At 45.1% G+C, this 27698-nt stretch overlaps 1 protein-coding gene across 1 annotated transcript in view; it reads left to right on the forward strand.

Moving 5' to 3' along the window:
- Window positions 1-330: 330 nt before the first annotated feature.
- Window positions 331-27698, forward strand: part of spon1b (spondin 1b) — a 107784-nt gene continuing 80416 nt past the window's right edge. Inside the window, exons 1-5 of the mRNA XM_084168953.1 lie at window positions 331-902; window positions 9690-9796; window positions 20413-20546; window positions 25211-25284; window positions 25463-25585. Coding sequence (XP_084025079.1) covers window positions 674-902; window positions 9690-9796; window positions 20413-20546; window positions 25211-25284; window positions 25463-25585 — 667 coding nt within the window. The 5' untranslated portion in view covers window positions 331-673. The remainder of the gene's footprint in view (window positions 903-9689; window positions 9797-20412; window positions 20547-25210; window positions 25285-25462; window positions 25586-27698) is intronic.

Raw genomic sequence — 27698 nt, forward strand, 5'->3', positions numbered from 1 at the left:
CACCGCACTCCACCACTCATTGCTAATCGGGAAGAAAACGTAATGCAAAGAATCCTGCACTTTTATATAAACAGTAAAATTGTATAATCGTCAAAAGTAAATAATTAAGCACACACCAAACATTTGCCTCCTCATTACCATTAATAAAAGAAAAGGCGCATTATTGTTATGAGCGCCCTGCTATAGGCTAATTGATTTATGAGATCCACGGCTGTGCAAACATTGGCCGACAGCTTTCCTGCGTCTCACCAAGAATGTCAAACGCTCCTCTCGGTCACAGGGACGATTAGGAATGTCTGGGTTTTGTTTAAACTCTGCTGCCTTCATCCCTACAATCTAGTTCTTCTCTCTGTGTCGGGGACAGCTGTGCTGCTGCGCTTCGCTATTTCCCGGACCCTGAGAATTACTCCGTTAGATCAACACTCAAGCCACCTATCACCGCTTTCCTCTCAGATCAGTGTAACTGTATGCTGAAGCAGTGCCATCGAACTTCGAAACCCGCTCGGTCTGGGATGGATTCACCGCAGTTTCTAACACCATTTATTACCAAGTGTCAGGGCTAAGTAGTTTGCAGGAATTCCGTAGTTGGGGACTGTGGGGAGATAATATATCCTCTATTTTGTTTCCTTTGTAGAGGTGGAATAAAGAACTTCCCACCACACCATCATCAATAATGGGAATATATCTGCATTTGCTGCTTTTGCAGTATTTTGTTTCCAATTGTGTGTGCAATGCTCTCACGTTCGTCGAGGAACCCACAGATAAGCAAGCGAAGTCGGATGGATATTGCGGCAGGATTTTACGGGCACAGACACAGGGTACACGGAGAGATGGCTACAATGAGTTTCGGCTAAGAGTCGAGGGGGACCCAGAAAATTACCAACCTGCAAGCACCTACCGAGGTATATAACAATAAGAGCACATTTTACGTATCGTTACTTGCTTGGCTTTTCTTATATTCACCAAATTGGAGTGGCTTTGAAAAGGACAACTCTCAGAAAGTGTAGCCTACTTCAGTAGCCTAACACTAAAGTCAAGTTTAGATTCCGTGCGCAAGTCACTTCCATTGCGTAATTGTGACAAATGTAGCTAACCAGAGCTACTAATCACACCTCAATATGACGCCCGAAGACAAGTGCAATACATGTATCAAAACAATTGGACCTGCATTGAACAAAAATATTAGTGAAAGGAACACATATGATGCGTTTGTTATTGCAGCTATGGCACTCTCAGAAAAAAGGTGCTATCTAGTCAGTTGGGTATGCCATAGTCTGGCGTTGCATACCTCCACAAATCACTTAGTTGTCCCAGCTCCCTTGGAGGTCTAGAGAATTTTGTATTGCAAAAACGGTTTGAATGGTGCGCGTCATTGTTTTCCGTCTGACTAGTTGTTGCCTATGCTACTTTTAAGTGCTAGTTTTCAAGTTATCAAGTGTGGCTGACAGTCTATGATTTATATTTATTGAAATTGAAAGTGTATTATGCTGGTAGTCAAAGGTCACAACACGTTCTAAACCGCTCTGGTGACAAACACACCTTTTTCCTTGTCTCCATTTGTCAACATTGAAGCTGGCTGCGAAAATATTGTGAAGATTGCCCATTTATTTTGTTTTTGTAAGGACGCAAAAAACTGAGGCAGTGGGAGAACCTATTCAAGTAAGTAAATACATGTTTAAAATAAATAAAAACACATGTATTATTAGCTAGCTAGGTGGCTACAGTGGGCCACTTTGTAGGTTAACTCAACTGAGCTGCTAGCTAGATGGCTAACATTACACACTGTTTAGCTAAGTGAATTAAATGTCATCAGCTAGCTAATTTCCTATTAGCTAGATATCTTGGTGTAATCATTCTAAATTAAAAACAGTCTCCAAATACATTTGTAGATAACAGCCATGGAAAAGGGTGAAATTGCAGCTCCAGCGGTCAGTAAAGGGAGATAGTAGGCTACAGGATAGGGCAGGTAATTTTGTGGGAGGACATTATGAAAATATTCTCCAGTTTCAGTCCATAGAGGGGAAAACCTTAAGGCCAGAGATAATAGCAACATAATATTCAGTGCTGTCTAATTTTAGTATAATGAAGCCTGTTTCTTTGTGATGTTTTCTGTCCTCAGATATTGAAAACTGTGAAAGCCTGTTCGCAGATTAAAAGAGGTCCCAATGAATGTCACAAGAGACTAAGTGTATATCCTATATGCCATGAGTTATATGTAGGCCTACTTATGTTACCAAATACATACAAAAATACAGTTAAACATCACACACAATGTATAAACCTATTACAATTTGAGCAGGCCAACCCTGCTGGAGGTCTGCAGGGTTCTGTTTCAGCCCAGCAATAACAAACCTGATTGAACTTATAAAATCTAAGAGTTCATAATCAAGTGTGCTATTGCTGGGCTGGAATAGAAGTCTGCTCACCCAGTAGATCAGGGATCAGTGGAGCAAGGTTGGCCACTGCTAGTATGGAGTTGTTTTTGTTCCCCTGAAATGATGCTTTAGTAATAATAACCTACAATGATCTATTGTTGTTTAGACTAATCTTTACATACAAGTAATCTTATTTGTACATTTTGAAGTGATGAAGTGTTGATTCTTTGAAGTGAAGTGTTTAAACTTGTTTTAATTGTTAAACTATTATTCAAAATGAACTAGTGTCAATGTTGATTAATCATATCACAATCCTGCAATAAAGAAGGGAAGGGGTTCTGTCTCTAATGTGTCTGTGTATCTGTGTGTATTCTCAAATGAGCATTACATTTTTGTCTAGTTGTAAGTTCTCCAATCTATTTTATTTGATTGTCTCTCTCAGTATATCAACTATGTGAATCCATTTTGCAGCTTATCATATGGCATGCACTGCCAATGCAGCCATAGGCCTATAGTATGATGGCATTACTGGCCTTATGGGCATCTGTCATCTGAAGCTCAATTCACACATTGTTTACATGTTGAGCTATATGTTCTCAATTTTAAATGCTACCAGTAGACAATGTATATGAGGGTAACCATATACCAGATTTGTAAATGCCTTTTAAGGGCTGACATAATTTTAAAAAATGCAAATCCACCCCTTGTAATTTAGGTACAGTATGAAAATAAGTAGATGACAATTAGGCTAAAGGAGATGAACATTACAGGTAACAATTAGGCTACAGGAGTTGGTCATTACAGGTAACATTTTATGAGGTTCATTCGATTTTTTTCATTAATTCTAGCAACGTTGCTTGCAAAATGACTGCAGTTGTTCCCATAGATAGACAGTACATTGTTGGTCTATATATCACTGACCCTGTATAAGCTAGCAACTGGGCTAACACCTATTAGGTCAATAATATGCTGTTTTTATTAACATTTTATTGGCTTTATAATCATGAGAGAAATTTAACTAGCTAGTAGCTAGCTCGTTAGTTATACCTAGGTAGTTTACAAGGTTAGCTGACTTTTCTCAAAACTAACAATCGTGGCTAGCTACTTCTAGTCCCTCATGCTAGCCTTTACAGCCAAATATCACTTCAGGAACGTCAAAATAAGAAATATTGACATGGCCAGCATTGTAGACCATTTCCCCTCTTGCTGCAGCTTTAGCTCACCTCGAAATAACAGAGAAATGCTGTGGAAACCAGCATTTTAAGTGTTTCGTCACCAGTGCACGTTTTGCTGATATTTTTAGTCTCACGCACTGTTGCTACTATGGCATTAATCTGGTGAGCACCTTTGGAGCTCCGCCCAAGCAAGGATATGATTGGTTTGACGTGTTGTGAGGCGTCACTGATTTACACCGGGTTCCGATTTCTGCCATGGACCTTTCCCAGGCTTCCCGTTTTAGGGAAGCCTGGTTCGTGACGAGGATAGGTATGCCATACCCTAGCTCAAGACCAAACATTTTAAGTAGTCAAAAACAGTGGTGGAAAAAGTACTCAAAAGTCATACTTGAGTAAAAGTAAAGATACCTTAGAAAATGACTCAAGTAAAAGTGAAAGTCACCCAGTAAAATACTACTTGAGTGAAAGTCTGAAAGTATTTGGTTTTAAATATACTTAAGTATCAAAAGTAAATGGAATTGCAATTGTCAAATATATATATATATATATATATATATATATATATATATTTTTTTAAAAACATTTATTGCCTTATTGTAATCTGATAGCCAGGGGTTAATTGAATTGGGAATTGGGAGGTGGGGGAGCCCTCCTTCTTGGTGACCATTCGAAACCAAAAGCTATTTTATTGCTATTAAAATATAGGTTGTGATAGCTGTATGCCTAATTGATGTTTTCATTCATTCGCCCAGTAGGCTAGTGCAATTTTCGTTTCATGCATTGGTATGAAAATAAACACAACTGAAGAACTTGCTATTTAGAGCAGTTCCCCAAAATACATGTCCTGTTTGTTTTGGCTTCAAAGACAAGAACAGTTGTAGGCTATAACAAATGTGCATTGTAATACAGTGACAGAATGATAGGCTTACTTGAGATAATGCAAATCATTAATGATTACTTAATTGTGGTAACTTTTTTAGGCATACTTCATCATTATCCCCTGCCTGCATCCCTAATCCCTACATGTAGCCTACCTGCCTATGGTATAATGTATGTTAACCTCTCAATCAGTCTTGATTGACCATCTTCCTCAATTAAAATGAGATATTCTTACAGATCAATCTGGCTGGCAAAACGTCATTAAATAGGCTATTGCTAAGTTATGTAGCTATAGTGTGGACGTAGGGCTGTTTGTTTTTATATATACAGTGGGGAGAACAAGTATTTGATACACTGCCGATTTTGCAGGTTTTCCTACTTACAAAGCATGTAGAGGTCTGTAATTTTGATCATAGGTACACTTCAACTGTGAGAGACGGAATCTAAAACAAAAATCCAGAAAATCACATTGTATGATTTTTAAGTAATTCATTTGCATTTTATTGCATGACATAAGTATTTGATACATCAGAAAAGCCTAACTTAATATTTGGTACAGAAACCTTTGTTTGCAATTACAGAGATCATACGTTTCCTGTAGGTCTTGACCAGGTTTGCACACACTGCTCCATACAGACCTTCTCCAGATCCTTCAGGTTTCGGGGCTGTCGCTGGGCAATACGGACTTTCAGCTCCCTCCAAAGATTTTCTATTGGGTTCAGGTCTGGAGACTGGCTAGGCCACTCCAGGACCTTGAGATGCTTCTTACGGAGCCACTCCTTAGTTGCCCTGGCTGTGTGTTTCGGGTCGTTGTCATGCTGGAAGACCCAGCCACGACCCATCTTCAATGCTCTTACTGAGGGAAGGAGGTTGTTGGCCAAGATCTCGCGATACATGGCCCCATCCATCCTCCCCTCAATACGGTGCAGTCGTCCTGTCCCCTTTGCAAAAAGCATCCCCAAAGAATGATGTTTCCACCTCCATTCTTCACGGTTGGGATGGTGTTCTTGGGGTTGTACTCATCCTTCTTCTTCCTCCAAACACGACGAGTAGAGTTTAGACCAAAAAGCTCTATTTTTGTCTCATCAGACCACATAACCTTCTCCCATTCCTCCTCTGGATCATCCAGATGGTCATTGGCAAACTTCAGACGGGCCTGGACATGCGCTGGCTTGAGCAGGGGGACCTTGCGTGCGCTGCAGGATTTTTATCCATGACGGCGTAATGTTTTACTAATGGTTTTCTTTGAGACTGTGGTCCCAGCTCTCTTCAGGTCATTGACCAGGTCCTGCCGTGTAGTTCTGGGCTGATCCCTCACCTTCCTCATGATCATTGATGCCCCACGAGGTGAGATCTTGCATGGAGCCCCAGACCGAGGGTGATTGACCGTCATCTTGAACTTCTTCCATTTTCTAATAATTGCGCCAACAGTTGTTGCCTTCTCACCAAGCTGCTTGCCTATTGTCCTGTAGCCCATCCCAGCCTTGTGCAGGTCTACAATTTTATCCCTGATGTCCTTACACAGCTCTCTGGTCTTGGCCATTGTGGAGAGGTTGGAGTCTGTTTGATTGAGTGTGTGGACAGGTGTCTTTTATACAGGTAACGAGTTCAAACTGGTGCAGTTAATACAGGTAATGAGTGGAGAACAGGAGGGCTTCTTAAAGAAAAACTAACAGGTCTGTGAGAGCCGGAATTCTTACTGGTTGGTAGGTGATCAAATACTTATGTCATGCAATAAAATGCAAATTAATTACTTAAAAATCATACAATGTGATTTTCTGGATTTTTGTTTTAGATTCCGTCTCTCACAGTTGAAGTGTACCTATGATAAAAATTACAGACCTCTACATGCTTTGTAAGTAGGAAGACCTGCAAAATCGGCAGTGTATCAAATACTTGTTCTCCCCACTGTATATAGGCCTATTCAGTATATAATGAGCACCAAGATAGTGCAACTACTAATATCAGACAAAGACAAGCTGGACAGGGAAAAAAATGGTGCTGTATGTTACAATGAATATTCTCGGAGCCGCATTGTTGATACATAATGTTTCAATATTCTCAGAGCCGCCTCGTTTGTTGATACAATGTTTCAATGTTCTCAGAGCCACTTTGTTGATACAATGCTTCAGTATTCGCAGAATGTTTACCTTCCTTGGCGAGTAATGCAGGCAAATGCAAAAATTTGCGGGAAGCGCACGAGACAATGTTGGTGGGAAGCGCATGAGACAATGATACTGTCATAGTAAACTGTATGCACCGTTCCAGAAGGGTGGCTTCATACAGGCTATAGAAGGGGATCGGCAACCTTCACGTGGAGTGCCAATTTACAATTGATCCTACCATTTCTAAAGATCTGCATGCCAGTTATGATTTTCATATACGCATTGTAGGCTACCTAACTGTGCCCATAACATTTCTAACTGCCCACAAACAAAATAATGATATAGCTCGCTGCTAGACAGGTGCTGTTCATTCAGCACCACGCCATGGAGTTCCACTATGCCTACCTGTACCGAGAAGTTGTCCATTCAGCAGTGCTGAATCACGGGCGGGGCCTTAGCTCCATATATGTGTAGGTTTTCCTTGGACGTTTTTTTAGTCGTTCTTTGGTCGAGTTTGTTTGTCTTCATGCGTCCCTGTCGATTGTAGGCCTAAGTAAGTCCTTTGATGTATGCATTTATTTTAATGCATGTGTAGGATTTATCTGGCATAGTTTGCATTCGTGATCAGCTGTTTTATGCACTGGTTACTTTCACATTAATGTCAGCATTTGAAGTCGGCCTTGTTGTGACAAACATAATAGATTAATTAATATAAATACAAATCTGTTTTAACACCCATACCCTAGGTTTAGCTGAACTGACACCACTGGGGGGATACAAGGTAATAGCCTACAGGTGTTCTTTGGCCTGTGGTAAGTGGCTCATTATCACTATATAATTCACTGTTGTGTGATTGTGAGCAGCATTTTTTCCCTTGGACTAATAAACCAGGTGTGCTTTTGAATGAGCTGGGCTGGTCAGTAGTGTGCAATTAGTAAATACAATTATATTATTACATTCTTCATAACTCTCTCATCATAGTTTCTGATACGTGTCTGAATATCATATAACTGCTCCCAGTGACCCTACGTTAATAATACAAATTATTTTCACTTAAAAACTCCTCTCAGCAGCTGAAATGGCCTCTTTCTCCCCCATTAGATAAAAAAAAAAAAGTAGTTTCCACTTTATAATTACATTATTTTCTAACGATCGTGTAAATACATCTACAATGTTTATATTTTATAATGTACCCAGTACAGCCCAAGGAGGATGCATTGTGTGTTGTCAGTTTGCAGAAAAACCATAAGCTAATATTGTTAGTAAAGCTGACTTTTCAAAGATGAATCTTTTACCACCGCAACACACGCTACATTTGACCCTGTTGAAATCACTGGCTGGGAAACAGTCAAACAGCAGGCAACTAATGAGCTGCTAGCAGCGCATACCTTTAGCCCACATACTGTAGTAGGCTCCTCCAGCTGAGTTTGTTTCTCTCTCAACAGTGCCTGGGAGGGTCTGCTCTTTGGATGGGGCTACATTACATTATCTTTGATCTTTGATAGGATCTTAATTTGATCACTTCCCACGGGGGGCCAGTATGAAAATGTATGCACTCACTAACTGTAAGTTGCTCTGGATAAGAGCGTCTGCTAAATGACAAAAATGTAAATGTAATCACTCATTTGTTGCTGAGAATTTTCCTGCACCGCAGGAAATGCAGATGAGCTTCACGATTTACATAAATTCACAGAAAACCTGCAATAACATACGGTTATATACACTACATGACCAGAAGTATGTGGACACCTGCTCGTCGAACATCTCATTCCAAAATCATGGGCATTAATATGGAGTTGGTCCCCCCTTTGCTGCTATAACAGCCTCCACTCTTATAATATAATAATAATATGCCATTTAGCAGACGCTTTTATCCAAAGCGACTTACAGTCATGTGCGCATACATTTTTACGTACTCTTCTGGGAAGGCTTTCCACTAGATGTTGGAACATTGCTGCGGGGACTTGCTTCCATTCAGCCACAAGAGCATTAGTGAGGTCGGCCACTGATGTTGGGCGATTAGGCCTGGCTCGCAGTCGGCGTTCCAATTCATCCCAAAGGTGTTCGATGGGGTTTAGGTCAGGGCTCTGTGCAGGCCAGTCAAGTTCTTCCACACTGATCTCAACAAACCATTTCTGTATGGACCTCGCTTTGTGCACAGGGGCAATGTCATGCTGAAACAGGAAAGGGCCTTCCCCAAACTGTTGCCACAAAGTTGGAAGCACAGAATCGTCTAGAATGTCATTGTATGCTGTAGCGTTAAGATTTAAGGGGCTAGCCTGAACCATGAAAAACATCCCCAAACCATTATTCCTCCTCCACCAAACTTTACAGTTGGCACTATGCATTGGGGTAGGTAGTGTTCTCCTGGCATCCGCCAAACTCAGATTCGTCCGTCGGACTGCCAGATGGTGAAGCGGGATTCATCACGCCAGAGAATGCATTTCCACTGCTCCAGAGTCCAATGGTGGCGAGCTTTACACCACTCCAGCCTACGCTTGGCATTGCGCATGGTGATCTTAGGCTTGTGTGCAGCTGCTCGGCCATGGAAACCAATTTCATTAGCTCCCGACGAACAGTTCTTGTGCTGATGTTGCTTCCAGAGGCAGTTTGGAACTTGGTAGTTAGTGTTGCAACCGAGGACAGACAATTTTTACGCGCTACGCGCTTCAGCGCTAGGCAGTGCCGTTCTGTGAGCTTGTGTAGCCTACCACTTTGTGGCTGAGCCATTGTTGCTCCTAGACGTTTCCACTTCACAATAACAACACTTACAGTTGACCGGAACAGCTCTAGCAGGGCAGAAATTTGACGAACTGGCTTGTTAGAAAGGTGGCATCCTATGACGAAGCCACATTGAAATTCCCTGAGCTCTTCAATAAGTCCATTCTACTGCCAATGTTTGTCTATGGAGATTGCATGGCTGTCAGCAACAGGTGTGGCTGAAATAGCCGAATCCACTAATTTGTATATATAGTGTATATTAACAGTATTACACTTTTCATGTAGTCTAATTTTGGCCAGGTAATAGCCTAACCACAGATCAAGCAACATGAACAAATCCTGTTGCTGCAAGATTATTTTGCAGAGACAATACTGGTCAAATTAAGATCTAACATCTGTATATTCCCTAAACTCCCCTCCTCTCCTGTTTCCAGTGACTCTGCACGCCTCCAGTCCTTCCTATTTCAGAGGCTTTACCCTTATCTCTCTAAAGGAGGGGAAGGAAGGAACCACAGATGACCACTATGCTGGCAAATTCCAGGTAATGTACTGTGCATGTACACTACAAGTCAAAGGTTTGGACACACCTACTCATTCAAGTTTTTTTTTGTTATTTTTTAACTATTTTTTACATTGTAGAATAATATTGAAGACATCAAAACTATGAAATAACACATATGGAATCATGTAGTAACCACAAAAGTGTTAAACAAATCAAAATATATTTTATATTTGAGATTCAACAAATAGCCACCCTTTGCCTTGATGACAGCTTTGCACACTCTTAAAGGAAAGGAAATAATTGTCTCCTTTGCTCAGCTCATGATGATAATAAACCACCTACTGAGTGAGAGTGCTCTCCAGCAGTGAGAACAAACTTCCTCAATTACCTGACCACATGAAAAGGAATAAACACTCCCACAACCTGCTCAGCCTCAGCCCACACTCCGCGCTCTGCATCCTTCAGCTCCCAGAGTGTGTAACCGTTTTCTAGTCTCAAGATTCGAATCCCATTTTCATTTGGCCTCTTCAAATTAACCTTATGTCACCCATAATAGATAATAAAATACATTCATTATGCATTATGGTTCTGTTGTTAAGAACATGGTTATATTACAATGTCATTACTACTGTATGGTTGTAGGTCTTTGTATTGTAAAGTGGGACTGATTGTCATCACTTAATTGGACAAATAATTGACAAATGATTCAATGAGATCAGCATGATACAGCTAAATTAATTTCCCATACTCAAGACCATCTGCTGGGAGGTATGACCAAACAATGGTCTGAATCGAAATGTTAATCAAACTGAAGTATGTGCAGATAAAGTTTGCATAATACTTTTCCAAATGATGTGAAGGGATGATGGACATTTGAAGAACATTTCTACTATAAAAATTAAGCATGATCAATGCACAATATCCTCCAACAAATAATCCTTGTTGTTGGCTACTCTCCTGGAATGTGCCTGGCGTCCATTTCTAAACATAAAAATGTACAACCTCCAAGAGTCATACTGCTTTTATGTTTAGAACAAATATTATTTTTCTTCACACGTTACGATGAGACCCCCACTTGTGCCTTAGGCCTCAGAGAAACCACCACAGTTTTTCTAACTCTCCTAACTCTTATTTATATAGGCCAGAGACATGCTCAGGGAAGAAAACTAAGTTTGTTTGGAGAGACAAGATGAGCCCAGATTAGATAGGATCTTGTGTTTACAGAGATTAAAAGCATCACTTTGTTTCTGGGTTGCCATGGATAGACAGACAAACTGACTCAGTTGGATATCTTCTCGTTAGGTCAATGGCTGCAAGTACATTAAACACAGCAAGGCAAATACAAATGACTGGTGGATGATCTACAGAGGCAGACACCTTAGAGAAGGGCTATTACACCACAGCAGGATATGACATGGTGAGGGGAGGTACAGGTCAGGGGAAATATATTGACACTTTGACCAAGTTTCAGTAGCTCCCTGTGTCGCCATGACAGTGGCTTCAGCCTTAAGTCTGTTCTTGCTGTGTTGATTCTGATGTAGGGAAAGACAATTTGCACCACTCATTTTCTCACATTTAAGAAGCAGAACTCAACTTCACACCTTTTAAAAGGCAAAACATCTGGCCTGGTTTCTTTACAGCGTCATAATGTTAGTTCTTCACTCATTTTATGGCAGCCGCTCTTAAGAGCTTTCTATCCAAGTGATAGACATGTCTGCTGTGTAAACGCTTTTCTCACTAACCCAGCCTGCGCAAAAAGCTTTCAGGGATTGGAACAGGAGGAGTGTTTTCCATGACTTCCTCTGGGATCCCAGCCACTTTACTGTATGTAAAGAGCACAGTTCATCATTGGCACTTTTATTTGGGCCAGAGATTGCCCGCGACAGTTATTTAGTAGCATCCTTGAGCTAGCTCTCCAGGCTGAAGCTCGCTGCAGCATTACAGACTAAAGGAAATGCCCAGGAAGCCTTGGACCCTTACTGTAAATACTGTCAAGCCAAGAATGACCCAGTGATGTATTACATTTACATTTTCGTCATTTAGCAGACGCTCTTATCCAGAGCGACTTACAAATTGGTGCATTCACCTTATAGCCAGTGGGATAACCACTTTACAATGTTTTTTTTTTTTTTTATGTTTTTTTTGGGGGGTGGGGTGGGGTGGGGTAAGGGGGGGGTTAGAAGGATTACTTTATCCTATCCCAGGTGTTCCTTAAAGAGGTGGGGTTTCAAATGTCTCCGGAAGGTGGTGAGTGACTCCGCTGTCCTGGCGTCGTGAGGGAGCTTGTTCCACCATTGGGGTGCCAGAGCAGTGAACAGTTTTGACTGGGCTGAGCGGGAACTGTGCTTCAGCAGAGGTAGGGGAGCCAGCAGGCCAGAGGTGGATGAACGCAATGCCCTCGTTTGGGTGTAGGGACTGATCAGAGCCTGAAGGTACGGAGGTGCCGTTCCCCTCACAGCTCCGTAGGCAAGCACCATGGTCTTGTAGCAGATGTGAGCTTCAACTGGAAGCCAGTGTAGTGTGCGGAGGAGCTGGGTGACGTGAGAGAACTTGGGAAGGTTGATCACCAGACGGGCTGCGGCATTCTGGATGAGTTGTAGGGGTTTAATGGCACAGGCAGGGAGCCCAGCCAACAGCGAGTTGCAGTAATCCAGACGGGAGATGACAAGTGCCTGGATTAGGACCTGTGCCGCTTCCTGTGTAAGGCAGGGTCGTACTCTCCGAATGTTGTAGAGCATGAACCTACAGGATCGGGTCACCGCCTTGATGTTAGCGGAGAACGACAGGGTGTTGTCCAGGGTCACGCCAAGGCTCTTCGCACTCTGGGAGGAGGACACAACGGAGTTGTCAACCGTGATGGCGAGATCATGGAACGGGCAGTCCTTCCCCGGGAGGAAGAGCAGCTCCGTATTGCCAAGGTTCAGCTTGAGGTGGTGATCCGTCATCCATACTGATATGTCTGCCAGACATGCAGAGATGCGATTCGCCACCTGGTTATCAGAATGAAGAAGAAACATGGCAAAGTGGCTGTTACAAATAGCTTGTTAAATAAGACTAATGAACTATAGAAATTATAGTTCAATCAATTTTTTAAATGTAAAGCCAATCTGTTAATGCAGTATATATTAATATAGACAGTATAAATCCATATATTGATACTCTGAGGAAGAATAGCACACTCTTAGAAAAAACAGATCCAAAAGGATTCTTCAGCTGTCCCCACAGGATAAGCTTTTTGGTTTCAGGGAGAACCCTTTTAGGTTCCACGTAGAACCCTTTTAGGTTGCACGTAGAACCCTTTTTGGGTTCCACGTAGAAACCTTTTGGGTTCCATGTAGAACCCTCTGTGGAAAGGGTCCTACATGGAACCCAAAAGGGTTCTTCCTGGAACCAAAAAGGGTTCTTCAAAGGGTTCTCCTATGGGGACTGTCACGGTTTCGGCCGAGGCGGCCCCTCCTCCTTGTTCGGGCAGGTTTCGGCGGTCGTCGTCTCCGGAGTACTAGCTGCCACCGTTCTATATTTCTTGTTTGATTGGTTTTGTCTGTTTGTCACACCTGTTTTGTGTTATGTCTCATTAAGCACCCTATTTAGTTCCTTGTTGTTAGTTAGGTGTTGTGTGTAATTGTTTTCTTGCCGTGTTGCTGCGCTACCTATTTTTGGTGCGCTATTTAGTAGTTTGCCTCCTTGTTGTTTTAGGAGAGATTTACGCACATGTTTAGTGCGCCCGTTTGGTTACGCCTGTGCTCGCTTTTCTCGCCTCCGGGCTGTTCTTGGATTATTTTGTGTTGATCTACTAAAGACTTTGTTTGGACTTAACTTCTGCGTCCTGCGCCTGATTCCACACCACACCTACCTACAGCAACTCTTGACAGAATTACACACCACATATGGAATCAGCAGGAGCACCCACCGACGTCATGGAGGAGCGTTTTCGTGGTCAAGAGGATCGAATCAACCAGATCGGGCACGCCTTGGACCGCGTCATGAACACCCTCCATCGATGGGAGACAAGCGGGGTACCCACACCCCCACCTATCGCACCATCACCATCGGACAGCCCGCCCGTCCAACTACCGGAACCCAGTGGGATTCGGCTCTCGCTCCCGAGGGCGTACGACGGCACCGCTGCCGGGTGTCAGGGGTTCCTATTACAAGTGGAGCTCTACCTTGCCACCATACACCCGGCGCCCTCGGGATACGAGAGCGTTTCCGCCCTCATCTCCTGTCTCACCGGCAAGGCGTTGGAGTGGGCCAACGCCGAATGGAGGGGAATAGACGCCGCCACAGTCACCTATGCAGAGTTCTCCCGCCGCTTCCGTGCTGTCTTCGACCATCCACCAGAGGGGAAGGCGGCGGGGGAGCGTCTATTCCACCTCCGACAGGGGATGAGGAGCGCTCAAGAGTTTGCGCTGGAGTTCCGGACTCTGGCGGCAGATGCAGGGTGGAATGAGAGGGCCCTCATAGACCACTTTAGATGTAGCCTTCGGGAGGACGTCCGCAGAGATTTAGCGTGCAGGGATACTACACTAACATTTGACCAGTTGGTGGACATGGCCATTCGGCTGGACACCCTGCTCGCGACCCGCGGACGTCCCAGGTGGGGGCCTCCCATTCCACCCTCCAGCGCCTCCGAGCCGAGCCCGATGGAGCTTGGAGGTGCTGGCGCTAGAGGGAGGAGAGGAAGGAGCCCGAGGGGGGCAGTCTCCTGCACCAACTGTGGCCGCGGAGGGCACACCGCGGCTAGGTGCTGGGGAGGGTCCCCTGGTGAGGGAGATGGCAGGTCACACATTGGGGAGTCCTCCCAGGTGAGTAGGCGCCCTACTTACCCAGAGCTTTCTGTCGTACACATTACATGACCTGTTTGTTTCCCACAGGTTGCACCTCGTTCCCAGCATAAGGCGCTAGTCGATTCAGGCGCAGCTGGGAATTTTGTAGATCGTAAATTCTGTGTTAAGTTAGGGATTCCCCTCCTTCCAGTCGATAAGCCCTTCCCTGTACATGCCTTAGATAGTCGTCCGTTAGGATCTGGGTTGATTGGGGAGGTCACAGCGCCACTTAGGATGATGACGCAGGGGGGTCATGAGGAGACGATTCAACTCTATCTGATCGACTCTCCTGCGTATCTGGTGGTACTGGGGCTTCCCTGGTTGATTACCCATGATCCTACGATTTCGTGGCGAGAGAAGGCTCTTAAAGGGTGGTCTGCTCAGTGTGAGGGGCTATGTCTGGGTGTTTCCGTAGGGGCGACCTCGGTGGAGAGCCCGAACCAGATGCCAGCACTGCACATTCCGCCTGAGTATGAGGATTTGGCACTCGTGTTTAGTAAGACCAGAGCGGCACGGTTGCCGCCTCATAGACAGGGGGATTGTGCGATAGACCTCCAGATAGGAGCTGCGCTCCCGCGGAGCCATGTGTATCCTTTGTCACAGGAGGAGAAAAGGGCAATGGAGACTTACATTGCCGAGTCTCTGAGACAGGGATACATACGGCCTTCCACTTCTCCCGCGTCCTCGAGCTTCTTTTTTGTGAAGAAAAAGGATGGAGGTTTGCGTCCGTGTATTGATTACCGCGGTCTCAATCAGGTGACTGTGAAATATAGTTATCCACTCCCGCTGATTGCGACCATGACGGAGTCATTACACGGGGCATGGTTCTTCACAAAATTGGACCTCAGGAGCGCATATAACTTGGTGCGCATTAGGGAGGGCGATGAGTGGAAGACAGCATTTAGTACTACCTCCGGCCATTACGAGTATCTCGTCATGCCATATGGGTTAGTGAATGCTCCATCAGTCTTCCAATCGTTTGTAGATGAGATTTTCCGGGACATGCAGGCGCAGGGAGTAGTGGTGTACATAGATGATATTCTTGTGTACAGTTCTACTCGGGCCGAGCATGTAGCCCTGGTGCGCAGGGTATTGAGGAGACTGTTGGAGCATGACCTGTATGTCAAAGCCGAGAAATGTCTGTTCTTTCAGGAGTCAGTTTCCTTTTTGGGTTACCAGTTGTCTGCGTCAGGGGTGAGAATGGAGGTGGACCGAGTGTCTGCCGTGCGTAATTGGCAAACCCCAACTACAGTTAAAGAGGTGCAGCGGTTCTTGGGTTTTGCGAATTACTACCGGAGGTTTATCCGGGGTTTTGGACAGGTGGCAGCTCCCATAACGTCTCTTCTGAAGGGGGGTCCGGTGCGCTTGCAGTGGTCGGCTGAGGCGGACAGGGCCTTTGGGAGACTGAAGGACCTGTTTACCTCGGCTCCGGTGCTGGCGCACCCGGATCCCGCTTTACCCTTCCAAGTAGAGGTGGACGCGTCTGAGGCCGGTATCGGGGCAGTTCTTTCACAACGGTCCGGCACACCACCTAAGCGCCGCCCCTGTGCTTTTTATTCTAAGAAGCTCAGTCCGGCGGAGCGGAATTATGACGTAGGGGACAGGGAGCTGTTAGCCGTAGTACAGGCCCTAAAGGTGTGGAGGCATTGGCTTGAGGGGGCTCAACACCCTTTCCTCATTCTGACCGACCACCGTAACCTGGAATACATTCGGGCAGCTAGGAGACTGAATCCTCGCCAGGCTCGATGGACTATGTTTCTCGCCCGGTTTGTGTTCAAGATCACTTACATCCCTGGGTCCCAGAACGGGAAGGCAGATGCCCTGTCCCGGCGGTATGACACGGAGGAGAGGTGCGTGGAGCCCATTCCCATACTACCGGAGTCTTGTCTGGTGGCACCGGTGGTGTGGGAAGTCGATGCGGAGATCGAGCGGGCATTACGCACCGACCCTAGCCCTCCACAGTGTCCGGTGGGTCGGACGTACGTCCCGCTCGAGGTCCGGGATCGGCTGATTTATTGGGCTCACACGTCACCCTCCTCTGGACATCCAGGTATTGGCCGGACAGTGCACTGCCTTAGTACGAAGTACTGGTGGCCAACGTTAGCCAGGGATGTGAGGGTTTATGTCTTCTCCTGCTCAGTGTGTGCCCAGTGTAAGGCGCCCAGACACTTGCCCAGGGGTAAATTACAACCCCTGCCCGTTCCACAGCGACCCTGGTCTCACCTCTCGGTGGATTTTGTTACCGACCTTCCCTCCTCTCAAGGGAATACCACCATCCTGGTCGTTGTGGATCGGTTCTCGAAGGCCTGTCGTCTCCTTCCCATGCCGGGTCTTCCTACTGCCCTACAGACCACTGAGGCTCTATTTACTCACGTCTTCCGGCATTACGGGGTACCCGAGGATATAGTGTCCGATCGAGGCCCCCAGTTTACCTCCAGAGTCTGGAGAGCCTTTATGGAACGGTTGGGGGTCTCGGTGAGCCTTACCTCGGGTTACCACCCGGAGAGTAATGGGCAGGTCGAACGAGTCAACCAGGATGTGGGTAGGTTTCTGAGGTCATATTGTCAGGGCCGGCCGGAGGAGTGGGCGAGATATGTGCCCTGGGCCGAGATGGCACAGAACTCTCTCCGCCACTCCTCCACTAGACTAACCCCTTTCCAGTGTGTGTTAGGGTACCAGCCGGTTCTGGCACCTTGGCATGAGAGCCAGATCGAGGCCCCTGCTGTGGATGAGTGGGTGCGGCGCTCGGAGGAGACGTGGAACGCTGCACACGTCCATCTGCAGCGAGCCATCCGTCGACAGAAGACGAGCGCCGACCTACACCGCAGTGAGGGGCCAGTGTACGCACCTGGAGATCGAGTCTGGCTCTCAACCAGAAACCTGCCCCTCCGCCTGCCCTGCCGGAAGCTGGGTCGGCGGTTTGTGGGGCCTTTTAAAGTCCTGAGGAGATTGAACGAGGTGTGTTACAGGTTACAACTGCCCATTGATTACAAGAATATTAACCCCTCGTTCCATGTGTCTCTCCTCAGGCCGGTGGTAGCTGGTCCACTCCAGGACTTTGAGATTGAGGAGACTCCTCCGCCCCCGTTGGACATCGAGGGGGCTCCGGCGTACACTGTTCGGACCATCCTGGATTCGAGACGCCGGATGGGGGGTCTCCAATATCTCGTGGAGTGGGAGGGGTACGGTCCGGAGGAGCGGTGCTGGGTGCCGAGGAGGGACATTCTGGATCCGTCCCTGCTGACCGAATTCCATCGTGGTCATCCTACGCGCCCTGCTCCGCGTCCTCCTGGTCGTCCCCGAGGCCGGGGGCGGCGCACGGCTGGAGCCGCACGTCAAGGGGGGGGTACTGTCACGGTTTCGGCCGAGGCGGCCCCTCCTCCTTGTTCGGGCAGGTTTCGGCGGTCGTCGTCTCCGGAGTACTAGCTGCCACCGTTCTATGTTTCTTGTTTGATTGGTTTTGTCTGTTTGTCACACCTGTTTTGTGTTATGTCTCATTAAGCACCCTATTTAGTTCCTTGTTGTTAGTTAGGTGTTGTGTGTAATTGTTTTCTTGCCGTGTTGCTGCGCTACCTATTTTTGGTGCGCTATTTAGTAGTTTGCCTCCTTGTTGTTTTAGGTGAGATTTACGCACATGTTTAGTGCGCCCGTTTGGTTACGCCTGTGCTCGCTTTTCTCGCCTCCGGGCTGTTCTTGGATTATTTTGTGTTGATCTACTAAAGACTTTGTTTGGACTTAACTTCTGCGTCCTGCGCCTGATTCCACACCACACCTACCTACAGCAACTCTTGACAGGGACAGCCAAAGAACAATTTTAGGTTCTAGACAGAAACAAAAGGTGCTAAGAATGCAGATATTTTCACTGTTTGAGAAATATATCCCATAATAAGATTTGATATCAGAGATTTATATGGGTTTCTGTAGTAATATAATTGTTTGATTGGTAGGAGGCTCAAGGCAAATGTTAGTGCTCTCGAGTCCGGAGATTTCCATCGAGATGGGAAGAAACCTGTTACTTTTAAATCATATGTTGATGTGACATTTGCATCGTGTCAGAACGTTACATCCGCCCCAAGTTTCTTGCCAAACTATCATCTATTCCATGTCTTGATTTTCCAAGGGGGCTGCAAAGCATCTGTGTTTGCTCTGTCACCAGGGAGAGAATGACTATGAAAACAGAAGTATTCAGCTGCTCCTCGAGACCCAGACCGTGCCTCCCCAGGCAGCCACAGAGGAGCTCTGAGGAGAGCTGGGCCACTCAGCCAAGCCAAGCCAGGAGCCACAATTAAAACAAACGCTCCACTTTCCCAGCTCCTCTCCTCCTGGCGGCTCTGTCTCTGCTGCTTGGCTGCAGTTCAACCCCGATATGACAGCCACTTAGATTCCGTTTTGGGAGGAAACTGCAGCGCTGGCCTCCCGGGGGGGGGGTAGTGGGTTTACAAGACAATGGACCCCCCTTCCCTCCCTCCCACAGGGTGATAAAATAGATATACGCTGGCTGTGCTGTAAGAAATGCAGTTTCTGAAATAACTCAACTCCAAGTTCAGCCTCCTCCTATCAATTGGTTGTTTTCCTGTGCACTGTCAGTTGTTTGCAGCTGCCTGTGACTGACAGGACATCAATGGTGAAGAGGCACAACAATACATTTCAGTATGAGTATAAGGAGACCTACGAAATAGCATGGAGGAACCCTGGTTGAGCAGGGAGCTTATGAGTCAGAGAGAGCAAATATAGAGAGAGAAAAAAAGAGAAAGCCAGAGACGGAGAGCGAGGCTAGTTATAGTGAGGGAAGACAGGGCTCACCAGGGTGCCTTAGACACAACACTAATTGAAATAATCATCAGCGTCAATAAAGACTCTTTATTTTTCTAAAAGACCTCTGGAGAAAATTCTTCCTCTTACTTTCTGTCATGTGTGAAGCATCTGGCTGTTAGGTCAATGTTATGGTGGTCAGGGCAGCTGGAGAACATTCAAGGGGGCCAGAGCTCATCTCTGTGTGAGGCTGCTGCTCGTCACACCTGGTTTTTATTACTCTCTCACGGCCATGACATAGAGGGCTGGACACGCCATGGACTCACAACACTGTTATTACACTGTCTCATTGCCTAACTTGGAGTATTATTTTATTACTGTCCCACTTTATTGCACCAAGGATAGGTGAAGGACTGTTATGCACTGTACAGTCAACTTTCAGTCAACCAGTCACATTTGTAAAGAGATGAGGTGAAACAGAACTACAATGTCATATGTCATCTGTGAGTTTCTATCTGTTTTGAGAGGACAAGTTCACATAAACTAGAGAAAACGGTTTGTTACACTACATGTGTAATGTCAGTGTTGGCATCTGAAAAGGATTCCATTTGAAAACATTCAGCCACATGTGACTGTGAAATACACTATTGATCCTGTTATGGGGGAGTAGTAGTGGAGTGTGTCGCAGCAGCGAGGTGATTACAAAATACATATTACAGCCTGTCTCTGACACTAAACCATCGGTTTATTACAGGAGCCCTGAATTATAGTACCAATTAAATGCAACCAAACATGCATAGCAGAACATATTGATCAACAATGAAAATGAATCATAAGTCTCAGGCCAGAGTTGTGATAATTAAAAGTTTAAACTTTTTTTGGCAAGTACCACGGTTGAAAGTTAGTAATTTCTCAAAAGGATTCTTTAATTATAAAAATAACGAAAAGTTAATTGACTCAATTACTTTCTTGCAGCTATAACTTTTTTGTTTTGCAAAAAACTGAATAGCTTTTCCCAAAAAGTGAGGTGGTGAGAAATTGTGTAGTTGTGACTGACTGGTTTCCTGTGTTCCCTAGATTATAGATGAGGAAGATACCCAGTTCATGACCAACTGTCCCCCGGCTGTGACGGAGAGCACCCCCCGCAGGAGGACCAGGATACAAGTGTTCTGGACAGCACCCCCTTCTGGCAGTGGCTGTGTCATCCTCAAGTGGGTACCTTTAATATTGATACTACGCGACTACTACTACTACCACTACTATAGCCACAGGAAGATGTTTTGGGTTGGGGGGGTGCTGAGGAGTATTTTTGTCCACTCATACAGGAGTAATAAAGCCCTAGTTCATACATAAGTAATAAAGCCCTAGTTCACACTGGAGTAATATAATTTTGTGATTTGTATTATATATATATATATATATATATATGTATATATATATATATATATATATATATATATTTTTTTTTTTTAATGTCTATTTATCAAAGAATGCTGCAGCACCCCTACTTCCTGCGGCTATGACCACTACCATAACCACTATTACTGTAACTGTTAATGCTAAAAATGATTTGTTTCAGAATACCATTTCTAATTGTTGATACAGATGCGGTTAAATATATTAGCACCCTTGCACTATTCACTATTTCTTCTAAAATAATCTGAAATTGAAAAAACATTTGGTGTTTACATGTGTATTTGTTTGATTTAGATTTTTCACTTCAAAGTAAAACAAAATTTCTGGATTATTCAACATTCAAATCTATTTGGTTGTTAGGCAAGTTATCTTGGTTACTGTGTAATTTGTCTCACCTGTGGTAAGTTGCAGGTTCCTACTGGCTAAAAATAACCATTCAACCAGTTTTGAAAAGAGAAAACAGAACATTCTGCTCCATGGTAAAGTGCAAGGGTGCCAAAATATTTGACTGCATCTGTATGACCAGTTACTTGTCCAAGTAGAATAGAAGACTAACACATCTAGTTGTAGGCGTCCCTATGTGGCTGTTCTAGGCCCCATGTCTTTGCAGTTGACTTGGGTTGCCAGAGAACACGGTTATGCTGATTAGTGGTCTGAAGAAGCAGGTGTGACTACAGACCATGGCGTTATTATGTCCCAGATCAACGCCACTCCCTCCATGGTTATAGTACTGAATTTAGTCTTACGTAATAACATTGTTTCAGTAAGTAGATTGGGAGTAACATTTTCATGACGATAAGCTTGGTGTAAAAGTTTTGGATAATTTTTAACCTTTTATGTAAAGTGTTGAGACACATTTCATACTGTTTTCCCATGCAACACAAAAAAGTGGCGGGATTGTAAATAACATTGTGTTTCTTACTCCTGGCCAGAAGCACTGATAGTCACCGATCAAGTTGAGTAGTCTTGCTATGTTAGAGCGACGTGTGGGTTAAACTCATCCCAAGGCAAATCCTATTTGAATTTGATTGCTGCCCAAAGAAGTGAGCCCTGATGTGCCTCTGTAATTCATTGGCAGTCATGAAGCGTGAGCCAGATTAATTCCAAAAGCTCCTCTTTGACAGGCATTGTAGCACTTCAGGCAGTGTTGGAATGAAACAAAATTGACAAACATTAACACACACAGGTAGACACAAACAATTGTTAGCCATTGTGACAAAATCCATGTACAATGTGTGGTCGACACACATAACATACTGTGCATACGTGCTGGTGCGCACACGTACAAAGTTGCATGATTAGCATAAAGGGAGAATAGGCAGTTTGGCCCTAATAATTCTCAAAAAGGGTTGAAATTGGGTGTTAAATAACTATTACCATGGCATATTGCTTGGTCACCTGAAAGCCCTTTCTTATGTTAAGAAATGTGAAATTGAGGTGAGATCGAATATTGAACAATTAAAGGTAGACTTTAATTGTTGCCACGAGCAGCACCGCAGATATTGAGATGAGCGAGATGCAGGACTTCGCTCTCACACAGTCACACACAGTATCTACGCATGTGTACGGGTTCGCGTCACTCTGTTACAGCATGGTAGCAAGGGCACCAAAACAGCGGAGAAGTTGAGCCTTGCGCTTTAATGCTCTTAGTTGTTGCGGAAATTGACCCACTCTACTGCTTACTTTCTGCATCTACGTCATATCGCTGAGTCTTCCTTTAAGCTCTGCTATATAGATATTTAAGAGATCCTTTTCCCTAACACATCTTGCCCTGGATTTACACTGAAAATAGTGCTGCGCTTCACTGACTTAGTGCTGGATGTAACTCACTCCTACACTGAAAATGGTGCTGCACTTCACTGACTTAGTGCTGCATGTAACTCACTCCTACACTGAAAATGGTGCTGCACTTCACTGACTTAGTGCTGCATGTAACTCACTCCTACACTGAAAATGGTGCTGCACTTCACTGACTTAGTGCTGGATGTAACTCACTCCTCTTTGCCTAGCTCTTTGAAGAAATATCCACAATAGTTACTTTTAATATATCTTCCCGTCCCATTCGACAGATGGCTTATTGCGATCCTGGTATTATTCTAATAAATGTTGCGCTGAGAAACATCTGCAATGCAAATCCCACCGTATTGCTTTCACTTTGTCTTTGCCTGTCAAAGTTAAGGTACAGCTCTCTACCTCGTACCGGAGCATTGGGCTGCCTGCCAGACAAAGGCCAATAAACACGGCTGCCAACTCTGTCCCCCGAACATCAAATAAAACTCAAATTACTGCTGGGAGAGGTCCAATCATTCTCCCACTGAATCTCATAAAGGATATCACAGCAGAGATCCCAGAACGATGCTCCTCCTCCTGCACTACAGAGTCCTGTCATTAGTGATACTTTATCTTGTATACTGAAGTGTCAAAGGCTGTTATGTCACAGGACACTGCACATAGAGCTCTTGGAGGTTTCACCAGAATAGAAGAACTGGAGAGAGCATCTCAGAGTACACGAACAAGAAAGACACAGACTCTTTGAGGGTGAGATGAAGAAGAACGAGAGATGAAGAAGGTCTAAATGGAGCTCCTGTGCTCTATCGCCACCCTCTCCTGCTCTCTATCGCCACCCTCTCCTGCTCTCTATCGCCACCCTCTCCTGCTCTCTATAGCCACCCTCTCCTGCTCTCTATAGCCACCCTCTCCTGCTCTCTATCGCCACCCTCTCCTGCTCTCTATCGCCACCCTCTCCTGCTCTCTATAGCCACCCTCTCCTGCTCTCTATAGCCACCCTCTCCTGCTCTCTATCGCCACCCTCTCCTGCTCTCTATAGCCACCCTCTCCTGCTCTCTATAGCCACCCTCTCGTGCTCTCTATAGCCACCCTCTCCTGCTCTCTATAGCCACCCTCTCCTGCTCTCTATCGCCACCCTCTCCTGCTCTCTATCGCCACCCTCTCCTGCTCTCTATAGCCACCCTCTCCTGCTCTCTATAGCCACCCTCTCCTGCTCTCTATCGCCACCCTCTCCTGCTCTCTATCGCCACCCTCTCCTGCTCTCTATCGCCACCCTCTCCTGCTCTCTATAGCCACCCTCTCCTGCTCTCTATAGCCACCCTCTCCTGCTCTCTATAGCCACCCTCTCCTGCTCTCTATCGCCACCCTCTCCTGCTCTCTATAACCACCCTCTCCTGCTCTCTATAACCACCCTCTCCTGCTCTCTATAACCACCCTCTCCTGCTCTCTATAACCACCCTCTCCTGCTCTCTATCGCCACCCTCTCCTGCTCTCTATAACCACCCTCTCCTGCTCTCTATAACCACCCTCTCCTGCTCTCTATAGCCACCCTCTCCTGCTCTCTATAGTCACCCTCTCTCCCCAGCGACACAGAGATTGCAGGTGGGCAGCAGCACTGAAGACAGAGCCAGGGCTCATGGGCTTGTGTGTAAGGGACCACAACTAAAGGATCCTAAACACTCCCACTGGAACAAATGGTCTGGACAGAAGCCCGGCCCAAACCATTGGCGTGAAGAACACAACCATGGAGAGAAAGCCATGGAAGTCATGGGTTAGTCAGGGATATATTACCCAACAATTACCCACGATTACCCAACTGAAACTGTATCCCACTGCTGCCACCAAATGTTAAGATATTGACATTGGGTTAAAGTGATATTTTTACAGAATTTGTCCTCATCTGAACCTTGATAACTTGATACACCAAATATGAATCAATTACTGTATCATATTCTAAGGTGAAATGATAGGGGGAAATGTTTTATTATCAAGTTGCATTATAACATGCAAAGTCCCTGCTGAGCTCCATACAATGTAACTGTGGGCTTCAGAACAGCTGTATGGCTGAGGATATATTGAAAGCTTCAGTTGTGATGCCATCTACTGTGGAAAAAAGTTTGGGCTTGAACTTGTCTGTTTGGCTCCTGGCCACTTAAATCCTGCGGTTTGATGAGTCTAGCACGATTTGATCTTTTATCTTCAACCCCCCGAAAAGTTGCCAATGTTCTTCCCTGGTAGATGAGCTTTAGAGAGTGTGAGAGAGAGTGTAGTCATAATGGTCACAGTGTTGATGGGCTGTCCTATTGATCAGCCTCAGTCTGGACTCCTGGCTCTCTGCACATTGGTATTCCGCTGAGGTTGATGGGGAGCAGGTCTGGCAGTGCCTCTGGCGTGCTCTCTGACGGGGTGATTTTACCACCTCTCCTCAGAGGAAACAGACAGTTGGGCCTCTTGCACGCCTCACGTACTGGAATAGAGAAATAGAAGAGCATTCAAATGGCTGGGCGTTGCTATTGGCACACAGTTGCTGTTGCACGGACAACTTTATGGCTCTCGGCAGTGTGTGTGTGCAGTGTGTGTGTGTGTGTGTGCCCCTGGGAGTTGTGTGCGAGCGCTGTATTTCTTTGTGCTGTCAGTGAATAGAAGGAATGCCATTCTTCCTCCTCTGCAGGGCCAGCATTGTGCAGAAGAGGATCATCTACTTCCTGGATGAAGGTTCCCTCACTGTCAGACTGTGTGAGAAAGGTACAGCATATCTGTCCTTTACGAATGTTACTTCTCACAGAACAGCCCCATGCTTTTATATGATCTGTTACTGTAGATTATAATTGAGATTCTGTACGTAGTCATATTCTAAAACTATTCTATTCAATCAAGCAACATCACCATTCTTATCTCGTGTGTGTATGTGTGTGCCTTTCAGAGACTGTGTTTGGGGAGACCACAGAGAAGCCCCCTCTGGAATGCTGTGCCTGTGGGACGGCTAAGTACAGAGTCACCTTCTTTGGGAACTGGTCGGAGAAGATTCACCCTAAAGACTACCCCAGTAAGTCTCTCACTGCGGTCATACAGTATATCTCCACGCCCACATGACTGTACAAAGTCCCACCAGTTGCTCCTCTGTCAGTTTTCTATGGAGTGTGAAAGGATCTGCACCATTATAGTACTGAAGCAAGACATTGTGGTTTGGGAAGAAACACAAGAAGGTGACATTTTACCCTGGACATATTCTGTTGACTAGAGTAACATACTTATATTTACATTTGAGTAATTTAGCAGACACTATTATCCAGAGCGACTTACAGTAGTGAGTGCATACATTTTTCATACTGGCAATTTGCATATATTCCAGAATGTCATGAAGAGTGATCAGATGAATTGCAATTAATTGCAAAGTCCCTCTTTGCCATGAAAATGAACTTAATCCCCCAAAAACATGTCCACTGCATTTCAGCCCTGCCACAAAAGAACCAGCTGCCATCATGTCAGTGATTCTCTCGTTAACACAGGTGAGAGTGTTGACGAGGACAAGGCTGGAGATCACTCTGTCATGCTGATTGAGTTAGAATAACAGACTGGAAGCTTTAAAAGGAGGATGGTGCTTGAAATCATTGTTCTTCCTCTGTTAACCATGGTTACCTGCAAGGAAACACGTGCCGTCATCATTGCTTTGCACAAAAAGGGCTTCACAGGCAAGTATATTGCTGCTAGTAAGATTGCACCTAAAATCAACAATTTTTTGGATCATCAAGAACTTCAAGGAGAGAGGTTCAATTGTTGTGAAGAAGCCGTCAGGGCGCCCAAGAAAGTCCAGCAAGCGCCAGGACCGTCTCCTAAAGTTGATTCAGCTGCGGGATCAGGGCACCACTAGTGCAGAGCTTACTCGGGAATGGCAGCAGGCAGGTGTGAGTGCATCTGCACGCACAGTGAGGCAAAGACTTTTGGAGGATGGCCTGGTGTCAAGAAGGGCATCAAAGAAGCCACTTCTCTCCAGGAAAAACATCAGGGACAGACTGATATTCTGCAAAAGGTACAGGGATGCTGAGGACTGGGGTAAAGTCATTTTCTCTGATTAATCCCTTTTCCGATTGTTTGGGGCATCCGGAAAACACCTTGTCCGGAGAAGACAAGGTGAGCGCTACCATCAGTCCTGTGTCATGCCAACAGTAAAGCATCCTGAGACCATTCATGTGTGGGGTTGCTTCTCAGCCAAGGGAGTGGGCTCACTCACAATTTTGCCTAAGAACACAGCCATGAAAAAAGAATGCTACCAACACATCCTCCGTGAGCAACTTCTCCCAACCATCCAAGAACAGTTTGGTGATGACCAATGCTTTTTCCAGCATGATGGAGCACCTTGCCATAAGGCAAAAGTGATAACTTAGTGGCTCGGGGAAGAAAACATCCGACATTTTGGGTCGATGGCCAGGAAACTCCCCAGACCTTAATCCCATTGAGAACTTGTGGTCGATCCTCAAGAGGCGGGTGGACAAACAAAAACCCACAAATTCTGACAAGCTCCAAGCATTGATTATGCAAGAATGGGCTGCTATCAGTCAGGATGTGGCCCAGAAGTTAATTGACAGCATGCCAGGGCGGATTGCAGAGGTCTTGAAAAAGAAGGGTCAACACTGCAAATATTGACTCTTTGCATAAACCCAATGTAATTGTCAATAAAAGCCTTTGACACTTATGGAATGCTTGTAATTATACTTCAGTATACCATAGTAACATCTGACAAAAATATCTAAAAACACTGAAGCAGCAAACTTTGTGAAGACCAATACTTGTGTCATTCTCAAAACATTTGACCACGACTGTATATAGAATCTTTCACAAAGGGAAACGTATCATGGAAAAACACAATTACATTCAAAGGTTTCTGAGGAGAGCACTGAGTGACCATAGTTCAAAGCATCAGTTGTTTTTTGATAGCGTTATATATACACTGTACAGTCAGGTCCAAAATTATTGGCACCCTTGATTAAGATGAGTAAAAAGACTGTATAAAATAAATAATACAAATACTGAGCTATGCTCAATATGATTTTTTTGACAATTATTTTATACTAATTAAATTGCTCAAAAAATTGATTTTGTTTAACAAGTAATTTGTTGTTTTTTCAAAAATATAGGGGTTAAAATGATTGGCACCCCTG

The sequence above is a fragment of the Coregonus lavaretus genome, assembly GCF_964263955.1.
Source record: "Coregonus lavaretus genome assembly, chromosome: 9".
Lineage (NCBI taxonomy): Eukaryota > Metazoa > Chordata > Actinopteri > Salmoniformes > Salmonidae > Coregonus > Coregonus lavaretus.